Source organism: Schistocerca nitens, chromosome 9 (assembly GCF_023898315.1).
Source record: "Schistocerca nitens isolate TAMUIC-IGC-003100 chromosome 9, iqSchNite1.1, whole genome shotgun sequence".
Taxonomy (NCBI): Eukaryota; Metazoa; Arthropoda; class Insecta; order Orthoptera; family Acrididae; genus Schistocerca; species Schistocerca nitens.
Window position 1 is genome coordinate 423619895 of NC_064622.1, and position 20154 is coordinate 423640048.

The following is a 20154-nucleotide window of genomic DNA, read 5'->3' on the forward strand; positions in this document are numbered from 1 at the left end:
GCTTTCATGCTTAAATATGTCTTTTTATGTGTTACACTTCAAGATACATCACACATATGTGCTGGTAAAATTTTAAATGACACTGGGCTTGAAATTTTTCTAAGTGGCTGGTCCCCAAAGTTTTAAGTTTTAAAAGAGAGCGAAATACACTGTTATTTTAAGAAATTCATCGCACATTCTCATACACAACATAATTCATCTTGCGTAAAAGGAAATTTATATTGAAAAGTGTTGCTTCTGAAACCACCATTTGCAATATTTTCCCGCGAACTATTAGAAACAAGTTCATTTCAGCAGTTGCCATTGACCACCAGAAAACAGTCATTACTGCTCGTGCGCAGCTACAATGACGTAGGAAGCCTGGATGTTCGTATGTTTAAAGTACTCGCATGTGCAGCTACAATGATGTAGGAAGCCTGAATGTTCGTATGTTTAAAGTATAAAGAGATATTACATTGCATCATAAAAGAAACAGGACATCAGATGACGCTCCAAGAGAATCAGAATTTCGTAAACCATACTAAAATACATAATTCAGCTGATGGCTCTTGGCCATAGAAATCCAATTTGTTTTCATTTGACGTGAGAGCTGTAAACAAAGAGGAAACAGCAAAATCTCTAAATATAAACGCTGTGAGCTGGAAAATTTTTTCCAGGTAGCATCTGGCTGCTTGCTACAGCCAATACAGCCAACAGCCACACTTCAAGTAGCCAAAAGTGGGAGGGTGTACTGTTCGTACCCAACTCAACTGCGCAGGTGCATGAGCCCACTGGCAACTGCTCTAACGAAGCTAATGTGTAAACACTTCTGACGTCATGCTCATCTCAAGCAGTTTGTTGTTATTAAGTGTTGTATAGTCTTTCGTCCTAATGCCTTTAACACATTTTGCTGTTGGCAAACGCTTGCCTATACAGTGTGTTTTGTTGTAAATAGTAAATTTCCTTTTCAACTTTAGTTTTTCTCTCATTTATGTTTTATTGCTCCATTATAATTCTGCAGTAGTGAGATACAATAACATTCTTTGCTAGACTCTCAGTTCTTAGCAGTCAAAATTACAAAAATTTAACTGAAAACTAAAACACTGATAAATTCCCAGAATTCTAAAAAATTCCAGTTTTTTCTGGTTTTCTCCTGGATGAAAAAATTACCAGGTTTTTCTCAGATTTCCCAGTTGTCCCGAGGCATAGACACTCTGACACTCTTTCTAAGTTTGAAAATTATGCCTTTCCTGGAGGAAAAGAATCTCCTCTCAATGAATTAGACAGGGTTGAAACGCAATTTGCTTTGTTCACATACTGTACCCTGTGAATAAAAGATGCAGGGAACAGGTAGGTTATTCTGTGCCCCTATATTTCCAGATCATACGATTGGCGCAAAGAATTTTTGACTAATAGAATCCAGCAAACTATACTGGGCTGCTAATGTTCAACAGAAACACATGTAATATTGGGTAAGCCTCAAGGAAGCCTATAAAGATAACTAATGACCTAAATATAGATCAATAACTCTTCATTAGCTTCAGTAGCAATAGCATTCAGTGTTAATGTTGTATACAGGTACCTGGTGTGGGAGGGCAGCAAGGAAATGCAGAAGGATGTGGATAAAAATTTCCACTTTGTGTCATGAATGCCAACTCTCATCAAAGGGAGATAAATAGTAGATAATGATTGTAACATGAGAAATAGATTGGTAGTATTAAATTACAAGGTCAGTGGTGAAAATCTGGAGCAAGTCATAACTATTAAATTTTTAGGGAAATACTCAAAAGCCAAACAAGTAAAATCTGTAAGAGGAAAGTCAAATGGATGACGGGATTTGATGGCATGTTCCAAAAAAATGTAGTACATCAAGGAAACTGGATTCAACATGCTAACGAAGGCAGAGGTGTACTGGTAGAATTGTAGCAGACTGGTATAAGTTACACGTAAGTGCAACAGACATGCTTAAGAACTAAATGGTAACCAAAATAGAATTTTAAACAGAGTGCAGCATAGGACCATCCTTAATTGGAACGAGTGCCACAAGGCGGCTGTTACTCATTGTTGTTACTGTCTGAGTGCATTCGAAAGGACAGAACATAAGTGTAGTTTAGTAGTGATCATTTAATGGATGAAAGAGGAGCACATGTTCACCATGATGACTAATTTTGCCAATGGCCGTCATCGCAATCCAGTGTGAATTCAGGGGACAGTTTACCACCGTGCCAGTCCATGTTCCTGATTGAAAATCAATCATTATGAGGATTGACATGTTTATGAATGCTGGTAGTGTACAGAAAAAGAAACCAGCACCTTCAAGAACCACAGGGGCAACAGAAAATGTCAAGAAAGTAAGGCTGGCAGTTGTGAACTCCCCCAAGCAATCTGAACACAAACACACAGTTGCAATTTCTGATTGCACAATGAGACGAATTCTTCATGAAGACTTGAAATTTCATTCACACAAACTTAATCCATACAAATTTGATTAATGAAAAGATGCATATGGAGCCTTGACTGAAAACCTGCCTACTGACACCTTTGTGTTCTTCAGTGACGAGGCACATTTTCATTTGGCTAAATGCATGAATAAACAAAATATTGATACTGGAGTGGCAAGAAACCCCATGAACTTTGTGAGCAGCCCCAGGATACAAAACATGTGACTGGCATGCATTGTCCAAAATTGGCTTTATTGTCTCATAGTTTCTCAAAGAAAATGATAGGGCAGTTATAGTCACTTTTGAGAATTATGTCCAAATGACAGAGGAGATTTTTCTCCCAAAATGGATGTGAGGGATGTCTGATTCTAACAAGAGTGCCAAGACTCACATGGAACAAACTTCAATGACTCTCTTAAGTGAACACTTCCTCTACTGTCTCATGTCTTTGAGGGCCAGTACATTCCCCAGTAATTTTTATGCCATATTACAAATTAATTTTTTTTTAAATTTGGTGTTTGTTTTTGTTAAATTTGGTTCTATTTTTGTCGTCACCTCAACGTTACATCTGCAGGAAATGAACTGTCATTTTAAAACTATTCACAAATCTCAGCCTTGAGAGATTTGAAATCAAAACATAATTTTAACATTTAACAATTATCAGTTACAAATATTAGTAAACTGCCATTCTAAAATTTATAACCATTATGTAAGGCAAAATTATGTGTTTTGCAATATCTCATAAAAGTTGCCATTTCTGCATTATTTTAAAATTGCTAGCTTCACATTATTTTCACAAAATTTTGATGCCCCTAGTTATAAGGGGCATTAACTACTAATACTTTTATTTTTATTTAGTTACTTATCTCAAACTCTTGTACACATATTAATGAGATATTTTAATACTTAGGTTAGTTTTATTTAACTAGGTCTTGACAAGCTTTGTAAAATCAATTTCAATTTGCACTTTTGTGATGTTCCAAAGACTCACTGGGCACTGCATCACACTGAGCAAATTTAATGTACTTTGAGAAATGTACGTTGATCTGAAAAAGGATACCATTTTAAGAGCGGAGTTTGTGAGTTTTCGGTAGCGATTTTGTGGTATGAGTTCAAAAACTGCAACATTTCTTTTTGTTTTGAATAGCATGAATGGATAACTTTGTGTAATGTACTCTTCTTGAAGATCACTTCTACCACTTCTGTGACTACTGTGTTCATTACATTATTAAAGAGAAAGGTATCCAACTCTATACATTTAAAATCTGTAAAATTACTGTGAAACTCATAGGAGAATTTATCAATAATGGATTTAAATTTTGAAAATTTTACTTCCATGTGTTCTTGTTACAGCTGACAGCAACTCAGGAAGTGAGACTTATCCATATACAAAGAATAAGCTACCTAACCAATTACATTGCTTAGTTTCTTTTTTATGCTATATCCCATATCAAGAACTTGACTTTTTACAGTGTTATGTGCCAAAGCATCTGTCTTTAAGTGTTCATTGGCATCATCATAACCAAATGGTTTCACAGTTTCTGTTGGAAAATCTTTCACGAGTATGCCATTGCTGAAGTGTTTCTGAGATTTGCTAATTTTTAGTATACCCTGTATGATGTAGTTAAATTCTTCTTTAAGACTTGATTATTCAGGTAACACTTGTTTGTAATAACAACCCAACTGACAGCACACTACTAAGGGGAGTAAACCTGAATGAAACATCGTACAAATTAGACAGTGAAGGTGCTGCCCCACTCTACTGCTCATAAGCGAATGACCTGAAGGCAGCATGAAGTTGTGATGACACTGTGCGAGTAGATTTAAAGAATTTCTGCAGAGCATTATTAAACTAAAACCTACACATCTAGGCATAATGCACAATAACTTTCTAACATTTAGGAAACATCTTTAAGCAATGAGATAAACAATTAAGAACAGAAACAACGTTATCAGAGAACTGGCTGGAACAAGCTGGGAAGCAAAAGCAGATAGTTTACATTCAGCAGCACAATCAACTGTGTATCATACTGCTGATACCATGTTCCTGTGTGGCTACAAGCAAACAGGTTAACAAGATTGATGTGCAGCTAAATGACACAACAACATTTACCACCAGCATGCTAGTATCAACATGTATTATTTAATAAACCACCAACACATTTCGGACGACAATAGGCCGTAGTCCAATAATAGGATAAAATACGTAACAGATCAGCTCCTATAAATTTGCCAATGAACAAAAATTCCTTTCGTCTACCATGTAAGTCTAGAATAACTCCATAAAATCCAGAGTCTCCATCAACCAACTCCTCGTAAAATAGGAGTCAACTAGAGAGCTAATTGGATAACACTCCAAGAATCAGACTGACCTAATCATAAGAGAATTAGACTGACTGTGCCATACGGATTACAGGTGTACAGCTGCATAAAAAAATCCAAAGCCACCTCAATCACATTAGAAACAAGAATTTAAGTGCACAGCATCCTAGTTTGAATGTACACACTATCCTGAATGGTACTGAGGTGTAATGGAACAAATAGCAGAACACATTATTAGTTAATATCCAATAAGATATTAGGGCAACCGAGATTACTTCATAAAAGCCTCTCCAAATTTAATTACATGGCTAAGTTCCCCACTCTGAAAGAACCGACATTAATAACATCTTTAAATGTTCCCTTGCTATAATTTTATATAAGTTTGTTAATATGTAGTACATTGTTTTATGCCATGGATTTCTGTTACACATATCTTATTTTTTCTGTAATTTGACCCTAGGCCAAATAAAATAAATTATTTGCTTTCATTTGCCATCATCATAAATCCACTTTACTTCATTTTTAATGATGTCTTTATCCACCTGACATGATTAACTGATTTTTACATTGCTGAGAGTTTCATTTATGCTCTCAGGAACTTCTTTCCCCATTTACTCTCTTATCATGTCTTCAGTAACTTTGTCAGAACGTTCCTCACCTGCCCTAATTTAAAAGGAATTTTCTGTCTTCCAGTCTGAACATTTTATTTAAATGAACTGTTTTAGACAGGAGTAACTTTTATAACATGTCTTCCAGGCAGAAACTATCTTTGCACATGTCAATAAATGCAAATATAAATAATATTAAATTGTTATCGTTTAAGCACATATTATTGTCAGCAATAGGTGCACAATACAAATATGCATCACCTGAGTTTACAAGCAACTTACTGTGATCCGAAGATTGGCTGCTACTCAAAGATTCAGCACGCTCAACCGAAGCAGCCACATCATTCCACTGCTTCCGATCCGATTGGCGCCAACTGGACTCCTTATCTTTGTCATTACCTTGAGGAAGTTCTGCTGCAGTTCCTGTATCAACAATAAAATGACAATCAAAAATGAAGAAGTTAATACAATGGAAATCGCTTCTAATAAATACGCAATGGTGTATAGGAAAAACTGAGAATAAAGAAGGGGAAAGAGATAATAATATGCTTTAAATTTCAAGCCAAACTAAGAGAATGTTTGTTTCTTTGTCCCCTTATTTTCTTCCTCAGCTAATTTTCTCCAGTTAAATATTAACATTTTTTCATTGTTAAACTTTGTTTGCAAGAGCAGTTATGGACAGTCACACACAAAGATTAGAAGACCAATTGCTAAGCAGTTGTACTTTGATTCTTCCTCAAAATTGAGAAAAACAGGGATCTAAACATCATTAATAGGTTCCAGCTTGAGTGGTGGACAGGATGAGCATTCTGGAAAGTGAGAAAGGTTGGTTGTTAAGCAGCATAGCATGCAACTTCCTGGCAGATTAAAACCGTGTGCTGGACCGAGACTCGAACTCGGGACCTTTGCCTTTCGCGGGCAAGTGCTCTACCAACTGAGCTACCCAAGCACGACTCACGCCCCGTCCTCACAGCTTTACTTCTGCCTGTATCTTGTCTCCTACCTTCCAAACTTTACAGAAGTTCTCCTGCGAACTTTGCAGAACTAGCACACCTGAAAGAAAGAATATTGTGGAGACATGGCTTAGCCGCAGCCTTGGGGATGTTTCCAGAATGAGATTTTCACTCTGCAGCAGAGTGTGCGCTGATATGAAACTTCCTGGTAGATTAAAACTGTGTGCCGGACCAGGACTCGAACTCGGGACCTTTCCCTTTTGTGGGCAAGTGCTCTACCAACTGCAAAGTTTGGAAGGAAGGCGACGAGATACTGGCAGAAGTGAAGCTGTAAGGACGGGGCGTGAGTCGTGCTTGGGTAGCTCAGTTGGTAGAGCACTTGCCCGCGAAAGGCAAAGGTCCCGAGTTCGAGTCTCGGTCTGGCACACAGTTTTAATCTGCCAGGAAGTTTCATATCAGCGCACACTCCACTGCAGAGTGAAAATCTCATTCTGGAAGCATAGCATGCAGTGTCGGTAGAGCGGATAGCTTCTGCGAGGGAATGACTGAAGTCCATGTACAAGAAATGAGCAACACACACATGGAAATAAAACTGAGGGATGAATCTCTCTCTCTCTCTCTGTGTGTGTGTGTGTGTGTGTGGGAGGGTGGCGGGGGATGTATGCACAAGTGAGTGTGTCAAGGAGAATGGAATTCTGACCTGATTGAACAGAAATGTCAGCATAGTATTTGCCTACCCACATTACAACATTCTTGTCCAGATTCTACAGCGACACACTGGTCTACAATGGTCTTGGACGAAGTGAGCCTACGACATCACTGCAAGGGCCTTGTAGTACTGGGTGCAAGCACTGACCACCGTTGTGATCAAAAGTCTTTGAATGGTGAGTAGGGCAGTGCGTAGTGGAGTAGTGCGGCAGAGAGTGTAGGCTTATCACAGACTTTTCCATTTTTTGTTATTCAGGAAATGAGAGTGCGAACTAAAGGTGGTTTTCAAAGGTAAGCCTATCAATAAAGACAGACGAAAAACCTAATCAGTGGGAAATATAGAACTACAGAGCCCGAAAACAAGTTCAATTTAGGCGGTATTTAAACCTATAGCAGATGGCAATGGGAAGAACATTAATCATATTCACTTTTCGTTAGGCAGTGAAATTCACACCGATGTTAAAGGATTCTGTGGCACTTTACACGTTTCTCACCATCCACACATGTCTAATAAATAAACAAGTCTCATGGTGGCTAGAAACACCTTAATTCCTCTCAGAAAATGATTATTGGTAAATGTGTGGCTATGTATGGGCAAGACTTAATGTCTTATGTAACTGTAGAAGACAAATGTTTTCTGGGTCTCACTCAGACATTAGTTGACATTGGTGTGGCTTATGGAAAAATGTCCACCTTACCCCACAACCATATTGCTGCATATGGCAGAAAGTGCTTACAAGTCTATGAGATATAATTATGCTTGCAGTAATTGCTTACATAACAAGACATCAACACTCACCAACTACAGATATGTGGACATGCAACACTAGAACAAACATTGACAGTCTCCTGTTTAGTTGACTGGAACCTCATAAACCATGTTTTGTTAACACTGCAGCTTCCAGATGAGCAACAAATGAGCAATTTATATCTCTTGGTATCAACATGCCTTTAATGACTGATGAAAGTGGCAACATTATTGCAGAACTGTGTCATTATTCACAACTGATGTGTTCCTGCCATATGTTAAACACAGATTTACAAAATCTTTCAATGCAGAGTATGTATGTGCCAATTGTCCAACAGTTTATGCTACTCTAACTGTGGCAAATGAACTTGCCAGAACTTGCCACTCATGTAAATAAGAGTAGCCTTCTGAATGCTCTAGATAGAACACTGAAACCATTCAAAGATACTTGCTGAAATACATGGCTGACTATTTTAGAACCAACAGAAACCAATTTTGGCCTTGTGCAAAAACCTGTCTGACAAGAGTGAAATTGATACTACACTGATAAACAAATAAATTTCTCCTCTCACAATATGTATGCAGTTTTATTACTGTAATGTTTAAATGTTAGCATTTAATTTATGACAAGTGCTTTAAAACTTGAGGGGGTTTTCACTGCCCTTCGAAGAGGTATCTAAGGAACTAGAATTAGAGAAATCGCATACACAGCATTTTCTGTTGCCATGGTACATTACATTATTACAGTACTGTAGTCAGGCACCCCAGGCAGAGAATCTTCTAAATAAGAGCTTTTATATAAATGCCTCAAATTACACTTATGAGTAAAAGTTAATAGTTCAGAGGTATGATTTGGCATTCTCTCACCTAAAGACTAGCCAAATATATGGGAATACTTTCACAGATCACCTGGTTGACTCAGTAAGCAACCTTGGCGGAGCCTTGAAATTCAATAAATTTGTTCAAACAACTTCAATAACAGAACACTTGGTTTCAAGAGACTTTCATATACACAGTAGAGTTCACACAGGCACTGATTTGCAAAATGACATTAAAAAAGCTTTTGTTTTAAAGTAAAAAGAATTGTGGTGATAAGAGGCTTGTATAAGCCACAAAAAGGCAGTTCTTTCACCAAATTCCACAAAAACGCCACTAACAATGAACATATGAAGAGAACGTAAAGAAGTTGGCTTTGTCGATGATAGTCCTACTACAAAAGACAGACATTTAAATCAAAACGTCAAAGTGGAAAGAAATGTTGCTTCTTACAGCAAAAGAAAGGGCAAAATTTCCGACTCTTTACAAGATCACCAGAAAAACTGTGTGTATACAAACATCCAGCGCAGCTTCCAAAACCCTCAACAGAAGATACACACACTGACCCCTGGATAATGTTGATGCTCATATTTTTATGTCTGGTAACTATATGAGAGGTAAACGAATAAAGAAGTATGGTGAAACCCTCATCTATATTAACTTCCATTTTTTATTGTTTGTACATTAGAAAAACTTTTGTTTATTGCACATTTTACTGCATATAGATGGTGTAACATAATTAATGGTGTAAGCAAATACAGTTGGAAGTACACGATATTAGAAGCAAAAAACTCTCAGTAAAAATAGGGTCGAAAATGCATACTTTAAGAGCTACGAGCAAATTTTCATCTTCGATACTGTGAAACAAATCTGTTCTACTGCAAGTTCTTTGTTTCCACATTTTGGGAAGTGGGTAGTATGGACAAAAATAAGAAAAAAAAGTGCATCAAACATGTGCTCTAAAATGCACACCTTAGAAGTTACGAGCACTTGATCATTAACAGAGTTGCGTTTTAAAACAGCAGAGATGAACAAGTGCTCGTAACCCTTAAGTTATGCATTTTAGAGCACATGTTTACTGGACTTCTTGTTTTGGTCCATACTACCAGTTTCCAAAATATGGAAGGCAAAGAACTTGCAGCAGAAGAGATTTCTTTCATAGAAACGAAGATGAAAAATTGCTCGTAGGTCTTAAGGTATGCATTTTTGACCCTATGTTTACTCAGACTTTTTTGCTTCTAGTATTGTGTACTTTCAACCTTATGCATTTACACCAACAATTATGATACACTCTGCATTTGATTTACCTCGATGGTTTCTAAATTACTTTCAATTTAAAATTATTTCAGCCTCAGGTCATCCTGTTTTCAACTTGGTATTAAAAAAAAAAAAAAAAAAAAAAAATTCGAATTTTGTATTGTTATACACACTACTGTCAACCAGTTTTAACTGTGAAATCATCAGAACTAAAAATTGTGTGTCTTCTTATGAAAGTAACATTAAGTCACCCTCAAACACTCATTAATATATATCAAGAAAATGCGATGAAGGTAACTGATAATAAAGAAGTGTATTTCAAACACACTGCACATTCCAGTTTAGCAATGAACCAAATAGTGCGAATAGCTGAAGCATTGTGTTCCAGGCACTAATCACCATCGTTGGTGACTCATCCTGACACCAACCCCCACAGCAATGAGCTGCTGTCGCACTTCTACTATCTCTGTGAGTTCTCAGACACTGATCATCCTTTGAGAAGCTTCTGCATGAAGGAAGAAATGTGTCAGCGATACTTCTTCCGCACCCACCAGACAGGAGTTATTTATACCCTTGGAGCCAGCCAGTCACCATTTGGCAGCTGGGCTATATTATGACACCCACACTATGATGGATGCTGCCAAGAAGACAACATACCTTTGACGCAGCTGTTGTAGAATTTTAGAACATGTTTTTTGCTCGAGTATCATGTCGTTTTTGGAAACCCAGAATCTACTATGTAGGAATCAACATGGATTCCGGAAACAGCGATCGTGTGAGACCCAACTCGCTTTATTTGTTCATGAGACCCAGAAAATATTAGATACAGGCTCCCAGGTAGATGCTATTTTTCTTGACTTCCGGAAGGCGTTCGAGACAGTTCCGCACTGTCGTCTGATAAACAAAGTAAGACCCAACGGAATATCAGACCAGCTGTGTGGCTGGATTGAAGAGTTTTTACCAAACAGAACACAGCATGTTGTTATCAATGGAGACACATCTACAGACGTAAAAGTAACCTCTGGCGTGCCACAGGGGAGTGTTATGGGACCATTGCTTTTCACAATATATATAAATGACCTAGTAGATAGTGTCGGAAGTTCCATGCGGCTTTTCGCGGATGATGCTGTAGTATACAGAGAAGTTGCAGCATTAGAAAATTGTAGCAAAATGCAGGAAGATCTGCAGCGGATAGGCACTTGGTGCAGGGAGTGGCAACTGACCCTTAACATAGACAAATGTAATGTATTGCGAATACATAGATAGAAGGGTCCTTTATTGTATGATTATACACTCCTGTAAATGGAAAAAAGAACACATTGACACCGGTGTGTCAGACCCACCATACTTGCTCCGGACACTGCGAGAAGGCTGTACAAGCAATGATCACACGCACGGCACAGCGGACACACCAGGAACCGCGGTGTTGGCCGTCGAATGGCGCTAGCTGCGCAGCATTTGTGCACCGCCGCCGCCAGTGTCAGCCAGTTTGCCGTGGCATACGGAGCTCCACCGCAGTCTTTAACACTGGTAGCATGCCGCGACAGCGTGGACGTGAACCGTATGTGCAGTTGACGGACTTTGAGCGAGGGCGTATAGTGGGCATGCGGGAGGCCGGGTGGACGTACCGCCGAATTGCTCAACATGTGGGGCGTGAGGTCTCCACAGTACATCGATGTTGTCGCCAGTGGTCGGCGGAAGGTGCACGTGCCCGTCGACCTGGGACCGGACCGCAGCGACGCACGGATGCACGCCAAGACCGTAGGATCCTACGCAGTGCCGTAGGGGACCGCACCGCCACTTCCCAGCAAATTAGGGACACTGTTGCTCCTGGGGTATCGGCGAGGACCATTCGCAACCGTCTCCATGAAGCTGGGCTACGGTCCCGCACACCGTTAGGCCGTCTTCCGCTCACGCCCCAACATCGTGCAGCCCGCCTCCAGTGGTGTCGCGACAGGCGTGAATGGAGGGACGAATGGAGACGTGTCATCTTCAGTGATGAGAGTCGCTTCTGCCTTGGTGCCAATGATGGTCGTATGCGTGTTTGGTGCCGTGCAGGTGAGCGCCACAATCAGGACTGCATACGACCGAGGCACACAGGGCCAACACCCGGCATCATGGTGTGGGGAGCGATCTCCTACACTGGCCGTACACCACTGGTGATCGTCGAGGGGACACTGAATAGTGCACGGTACATCCAAACCGTCATCGAACCCATTGTTCTACCATTCCTAGACCGGCAAGGGAACTTGCTGTTCCAACAGGACAATGCACGTCCGCATGTATCCCGTGCCACCCAACGTGCTCTAGAAGGTGTAAGTCAACTACCCTGGCCAGCACGATCTCCGGATCTGTCCCCCATTGAGCATGTTTGGGACTGGATGAAGCGTCGTCTCACGCGGTCTGCACGTCCAGCACGAACGCTGGTCCAACTGAGGCGCCAGGTGGAAATGGCATGGCAAGCCGTTCCACAGGACTACATCCAGCATCTCTACGATCGTCTCCATGCGAGAATAGCAGCCTGCATTGCTGCGAAAGGTGGATATACACTGTACTAGTGCCGACATTGTGCATGCTCTGTTGCCTGTGTCTATGTGCCTGTGGTTCTGTCAGTGTGATCATGTGATGTATCTGACCCCAGGAATGTGTCAATAAAGTTTCCCCTTCCTGGGACAATGAATTCACGGTGTTCTTATTTCAATATCCAGGAGTGTATGATAGCGGAACAAACACTGGTAGCAGTTACTTCTGGAAAATATCTGGGAGTATGCGTGCGGAACGATTTGAAGTGGAATGATCATATAAAATTAATTGTTGGTAAGGCAGGTACCGGGTTGAGATTCATTGGGAGAGTCCTTAGAAAATGTAGTCCATCAACAAAGGAGGTGGCTTACAAAACATTCGTTCGACCTATACTTGAGTATTGCTCATCAGTGTGGGATCCGTACCAGATCGGGTTGACGGAGGAGATAGAGAAGATCCAAAGAAGAGCGGCGCGTTTCGTCACAAAGTTATTTGGTAACCGTGATAGCCTTACAGAGATGTTTAACAAACTCAAGTGGCAGACTCTGCAAGAGAGGCGCTCTGCATCGCGGTGTAGCTAGCTCGCCAGGTTTCGAGAGGGTGCGTTTCTGGATGAGGTATTGAATATATTGCTTCCCCCTACTTATGCCTCCCGAGGAGATCACGAATGTAAAATTAGAGAGATTAGAGCACGCACGGAGGCTTTCAGACAGTCGTTCTTCCCGCGAACCATATGCGACTGGAACAGGAAAGGGAGGTAATGACAGTGGCACGTAAAGTGCCCTCCGCCACACACCGTTGGGTGGCTTGCGGAGTATAAATGTAGATGTAGAACCATCACTGGACCTCGAACCCTTGACTGCTGCTCTTGGTACCCCTGCACTTTGCTGCCACCATAGGTCTACTCACGAAGTCCCAGTGCCCTTCACGTTCCATGGCTTGACCTGAGGTCTCCTTAGCCACTGGGAACAGATGCAAACTGCCATGGCCGTCCATCTTCTGGTGTGGTGTTGGAGCATTGGGTCACCTGCCGTCACTTGCTCATCTTCTCTGGGACAACAACAGATGCCACAGCTGGGTCTGCTATGGGCTCAGGAATACAAAATGTCAATGTGGCCCTAACATAGCACTAATACGCAAGCAGTGTGTGCTGCCGCTGACAACAATGGTGCTGCGAGAAAAATATGCTGGGAAATGCTGTGTTTGCACATTTGCTGCACTTGTCAAGGTCCAGAGATCAACACTCGTGGCTATGAAGACTGAATTATTGTAAATAATAAAGAGCAATTACATCCACAGGCTGCCTTCTAATCTGGCATCCACATACGTCTCTGGTAGAGAATCAGTCACCCACTCTAATCCATCCCGTCTTAGTTAACACCCCAGCCACAGCTGATTTTGCAATTTTTCTGTATAAAATTGAGGACAAATTTTATTCAATAATTAGAAGAATTACAATAAGTGAATTAAGGGAATGTAATAAGAAAACAAAAAACAGAATTAGAAATGATTTTTAACTGACATTTAAGGTACAAAATGTGGGAAATGTGAAAATTGTTGTTTCAGCATTATAAACGTTGAGAAAATTATTGATTATACAGGGTGTTACAAAAAGGTACAGCCAAACTTTCAGGAAACATTCCTCACACACAAATAAAGAAAAGATGTTATGTGGACACACATCCGGAAACGCTTAATTTCCATGTTAGAGCTCATTTTAGTTTCGTCAGTATGTACTGTACTTCCTCGATTCACCGCCATGATTTCATACGTGATACTCTACCTGTGCTGCTAGAACATGTGCCTTTACAAGTATGACACAACATGTGGTTCATGCACGATGGAGCTCCTGCACATTTCAGTCGAAGTGTTCTTACGCTTCTCAACAGATTCGGTGACCGATGGATTGGTAGAGGCGGACCAATTCCATGGCCTCCACGCTCTCCTGACCTCAACCCTCTTGACTTTCATTTATGGGGACATTTGAAAGCTCTTGTCTATGCAACCCCGGTACAAAATGTAGAGACTCTTCGTGCTTGTATTGTGGACGGCTGTGATACAATATGCCATTCTCCAGGGCTGCATCAGCGCATCAGGGATTCCATGCGACGGAGCGTGGATGCATGTATCCTCGCTAACGGAGGACATTTTGAACATTTCATGTAACAAAGTGTTTGAAGTCATGCTGGTACGTTGTGTTGCTGTGTGTTTCCATTCCATGATTAATGTGATTTGAAGAGAAGTAATAAAATGAGCTCTAACATGGAAAGTAAGCGTTTCCGGACACATGTCCACATAACATATTTTCTTTCTTAGTGTGTGAGGAATGTTTCCTGAAAGTTTGGCTGTACCTTTTTGTAACACCCTGTATATGCTGAAGCACGGTTTCATGCACAAATCCCTATTGCAATCTTTCCACCAGGTTCTTGTTTCTTTCTGCACTTCTCCCCCATCAGTATTTCTTCTGGAACTGCATACAGCACACCTTGGTGAGGTTCCTCTTCTTTGAGGTAAAGGTTTTCTTCATGTTATTTGAATTTTCATGAACTATAACAAGTGTACTGAATAGAAACTCCAATACTTTCTTGCATATTCCAGCTGCTGTTTACGTGTGATCTTGTGATAAAAAATGCCACCCACTGTATTGCACAAAAAACCAATAAATGCTTGTACCTGGAAAACACCAAGTTGTTAAGAAATATGACTTGTAAGTCAAAGAAGTGGATATTCCACATCTGTCCTTTCAACAGCATTTTCAACTTTGGGGGGGGGGGGGGTAGGAGGGGAGAGAGATCTTGTTTTCTTTGTGCAATAGTCATGCACCAACAGACATGAATGTGTGGCTGCATTGTCGTGATGCAAAACAGCCATGAATTGTCTCAACACATTTCAGACCATTTTCTTCTCATCACTATTCAGACCATTTTCTTCTCACATTCTCTCACAGGCATCACAATATGTCTCGATAGTACCATTGATTAACAGTTTATCCCTGTGGCACAAATTCATGTTGAACTCATCCTTCAAAGTCAAAGAAAACTATCAGCATAGCTTTGACATTTGACCTGACTTCATGGGCTTTTTTTGGTCTTGGGGAACCTTTCCCGTCCCAGTGTGAAGATTAAACCTTGGTCTCAACGTCATAGCCTAAACTCCCATCTCATCACCAGTCATGATTCTCTTAAGGAACATCTTGTTCTCATTTGCACGATCTATAAGCTCTTCACACACTGCAAGGCAAAGGTCTTTCTGGTCCATTCTAATATGCTGTATCAGGGTTTCATGACATGATCCAACTGAAATGTAAAATTCTTCTGCAATCACTCGGACAGCCCGTCTTCGATTCACAGGCCCAGTTTTGTTGATTTTCTTGACATCAGCGTTGTCAGTAGATGTCAAAGGGCAACCTGAAGAAGAGTCATCTTTAACTTCTGTCAGGCCAATTTTAAACCATGTGACCATTCATATAACTGTGTACGGCTTAAGCACTTATCACTGTAGGCTTCCTGCATAATTTTGTATGTCTCTGTAAATGTTTTCTTGAGTTTCCAGCAAAATTTAATGCAGATGTGTTGCTGCTCTAACTCTGCCATCTTGAAATTTACAAACTGTGCAACACAACATTCTGCTAAATACAGCACTGAACAACAACAGACAGACAACAATAAAACTTTCAGCAGTTACACATGTCCAGGGATGCCAACTGCATTTCACTTCAACACACCATTGGCACAAAATTACGAATGTATTCCCCTGGCCACCAAACATTTGGACTGAAACCAATCGAGAATCTGTGGGACCACCCCTATCAGGCTGTAGGTGCCATGGATCCTCAACCAAGGAACCTAGCACAGCTGGCCATGGCACAAGAGTCAGCATGTCTCCACACCCTGACTGTACATTAAATAACCTCAGTCACGTTTTTGACAGATGGTCACGTTAACCAGACTAGAGAGTGTACTTTTGCTTTCCAAAATAAGAGGCACATATTGATGTGCATCTGCAAAGTAACATATGAATCCACATGTTTTGCATTCTTGCATTCAACTTGCAGGTTCTGCACTCACCTGATTCCCATCTGTTGAACGGGTCGTCCATTTCAACATCCTGATCCCACGTGTCACGAGGTCCCTCAGAAATCCCTGCATTAAAGTAATTATAAATATCTTAGCACTATTAATTGTACAACACAATAATAATTGCAACTGGGTTCAAAATATCTAGTTACGGAGTTTTATGTGTTTTTTAACATAGTTTATAACTGTAACTTTTTCAGTTACATAAAATATAAAAACTATACACATATATTAATTAGTTATGAAAGCAGCCACGTTTATGTGTTATTACGATATTACGAATAACATTCTCTTCCATATGAAGTGATAAACAGGTGCAAATTATACATATAGAAATTTGAAGCCTACCTACTGAAAGATATTTTATAGTATGAAAATATTGACTGATTATCTTTCGAATCATAATTCCTTTACAGACACAATTCTTGAGAGTATTATTACAGTGAAATAGTAAAGCAATTTACTTATTTGTAAACACTCCATAACTACACATAATTGTATAATTATTCTTGACAGTGATTACTGAAGGTTCCTGGCATGCGTCAAAATTGTTATTAATAACCTTCTAACCTATTGCGAAATAAATGACAAATCTCGATAAGAGATGAAAAATACTAGGGCCATGATGAACTCTATCATCGAAACCAGTTGTCAATAAATTAATAATGAAACTACAACTGACAATAGTGACGAAAACTGAAATATTTCTATTGGCTGTAATACTCTCCTCCTAGTTAAAAAGGAAGGATATGTTGAAATAAGATTCCAATTATTTCCTCTCAGTTGCATTACACAATCACCTTTAAACATACACAAAATACAAGTTCAGTGTCTTACCACTGTGCCACCTCATTTGAGAAATAGATTACAAATTTCTTTGCACTAGAATTTACATGCATATTATAAAACAATTAAAGAATAACAAGGCTTGGAGGGTCATTCCATGTCAAATCATACAGGTCATGTCACCCATCATCTCAAGATTTTCATGAAGCTGTGCACATTTGCTTATACTTATAACATTCCTAGTGCAAAATCTTTTTGCTCTTACATTAAAACATTTTTTTTTATATCGAATTTTAAAAGTAGTGATATTCTGATAACTGGGCTCTGCATTTATCTACATTAGCATCCATAACTCAGATGTTGATGAAGCTTCTGATTTGGAACTTTATTTAAGAATTAAGAGAAGCAAAATACTTAACAGACATGTAATTGAACCTTCCTGGCAGATTAAAACTGTGTGCCGGACCGAGGCTTGAACTCGGGAACTTTGCCTTTCGCGGGCAAGTGCTCTACCTACTGAGCTACCCAAGCACGACTCACGCCCCGTCCTCACAGCTTTAATTCCGCCAGTACCTCGTCTCCTACCTTCCAATCTTCACAGAAGCTCTCCTGCGAACCTTGCAGAACTAGCACTCCCGGAAGAAAGGATATTGCGGAGAGCACTTGCCCGCGAAAGGCAAAGGTCCCGAGTTCGAGTCTCGGTCTGGCACACAGTTTTAATCTGCCAGGAAGTTTCATATCAGCGCACACTCTGCTGTAGAGTGAAAATTTCATTCTAGACATGTAATTAATTAAGAGGAAGAGGAAAAAATTTAAATTTTTTACAAATGTAAATGCTGCAACTGAAGTTTGGATTCCATTACTTCAGACAGAAATAATAATAATAATAATAATATCAATAGAAAGTATCTTATTTTTAACACATCACTGTCATATTTCCCCTGATGTCACAGCAGGGATTTATGTCCATGGGAAAAAAATTAATAACATTTCTTGACTTATGGTAATATAGGAAATCAACTTAAACTATTGTGGTCCAAACAATGATTTTTAAATATGTAAAACACTTTCTGACAGCTGATACAGGACTTATTTTTACCAAAATTTTGATATTATTGAAAAAAAGAAGCAGCACCCTGAATTTTGGTAGCTACTGGATGTTCATTTCACATATATCACATCATTATTCAGAAGATCATTCAAATCAGATTATGTAAACTGACAACGTACAGTAAGGCTGCCTCCTGAAAATACAGAGCCAAAAGTTATAAATTTAACTGAAACATTTTAGAGTTCATTTGTTACTGTGTTCCAATAGTGTTGACACTTTAGTAATAAGATCACATGATCGATTTGTATCTCATAACTTAACAGAGTGACAGTTTTGATGAATGGTTCTATTTTCATTGGTTAGTTCTCTTCTTTCTATCTTGTCTTCATACAAGCTTCTATAGGCCTATGATTGGTTTTGTTCTCTATATTTGATTAGTTCTTTATGTGTTTTATTTTAGCTTCTAATACTGTATATAGACATGGATTATAATTTTTAGTGTTGGTTACAAGACCGACCAGTTGCACAGGTGTATATACCTCATACTATTATTTTATGTTTGTAATTATACTGTTTGGATGATCCTGCCCAAGATTAGTGGATATTTATTTGCATGAATTTTAATTATGTAATTTATTGTCACACATATTGGTTTCCATTGTTTTAGCCTTGCAAGAATATACATGACTCGTTCTGTAATTGTATATGGGCTGTCATTTCTGTTTCCCCATTACACTGTTTGTACAGTGATACATTCATTAATGTTGTATATTAATTGGCTTTAACGACTAGAATAAATATATATTACATATTTTAATTCTAGGTACCATTTTGCTTTTGATGTCACGCTGCTGTTAATGCAGCTGCTTTTATGTTACTACTACGACCATGATGAACATCGAAACCAGTTGTCAACAAATTAATAATGAAACAGCAACTGACGGTAGTGATGAAAACTGAAATATTCCTATTCGCCGTAATCCTCTCCTCCTAGTTAATAAGGATGGATATGTCAAAATAAGACACCTTATCCTCACTCTTCTTCACAACCTGAACACCTTCTCTCCCAACCGCTTAACTCGATCCTCATCAACCCCATGTCCCACAATCCAGGATGTTGACTTCGACCGTTCTGTAACCTCCATGGACAAATCTGTTCTATCGAACAATTATGAAACATATTCACCACCAACAGTACCTGCATTTCAACATCCGTCATCCTTTCCACACCAAAAGAGCTCTCCCATACAGCCTAGCCACCCTTGGGCAGCACATCTGCAGTAAAATATGAAATGTTCATATGGCACTGTTGGCTGGGATGTCCCAGTCAGGTTCGGCCTCTCAGCGTTTTGTGTCTGATCAGCTGAAGATGACAGTGAAATTATGAAAGAGGCAGACAAGAACGACGATATTTCACTTACTTTGTTGTGCCTCATGTACCAATTTTAAACCACAATCTGCTATGAGAAAAATTGTTGTCCTAACAAAGTCACTGTGGTCAGCATGTTCAAGCAACCTCTTAGCTGCCCTTGAGAGCCACAACTGCAAGGGATGAGGAGCAGAAAATAGCAAGATTGTCCAAGTACTGTCCATCGAATCTCACTGTGGACACTAGTGTACACATACGGTTATGTAAATGCTTTGTAACTATCAGTTGCTTTGTAACAGTATTTTGGCAAGTGTTAAAGAAGTTAATCCATTGACACAAAACCTTTAATATCAGGAATTGGAAAAAACTTCTCAAGAGTTCTGTACCTGACTGGTAAACTGGAATAAATCCGACAAATTGTATTAGTTTTGTGAACTATCAATTGGTTCCCAGAAGTTTATGTGTTTAAACTTGGCCTAGTTTTAAATACTACTAGTAATACAACTTGAGTATCCTC

At 39.5% G+C, this 20154-nt stretch overlaps 1 protein-coding gene across 5 annotated transcripts in view; it reads right to left on the bottom strand.

Annotated features, from left to right (window-relative positions):
- Positions 1-20154, bottom strand: part of LOC126202964 (transcription initiation factor TFIID subunit 1-like) — a 184793-nt gene that overhangs the window by 94836 nt on the left and 69803 nt on the right. For all 5 annotated transcript variants that reach the window (XM_049937098.1, XM_049937100.1, XM_049937099.1 and 2 more), the window contains 2 exons: positions 16423-16497; positions 5633-5773 (listed from right to left, as the gene is read on the bottom strand). In XM_049937098.1, coding sequence (XP_049793055.1) covers positions 5633-5773; positions 16423-16497 — 216 coding nt within the window. The remainder of the gene's footprint in view (positions 1-5632; positions 5774-16422; positions 16498-20154) is intronic.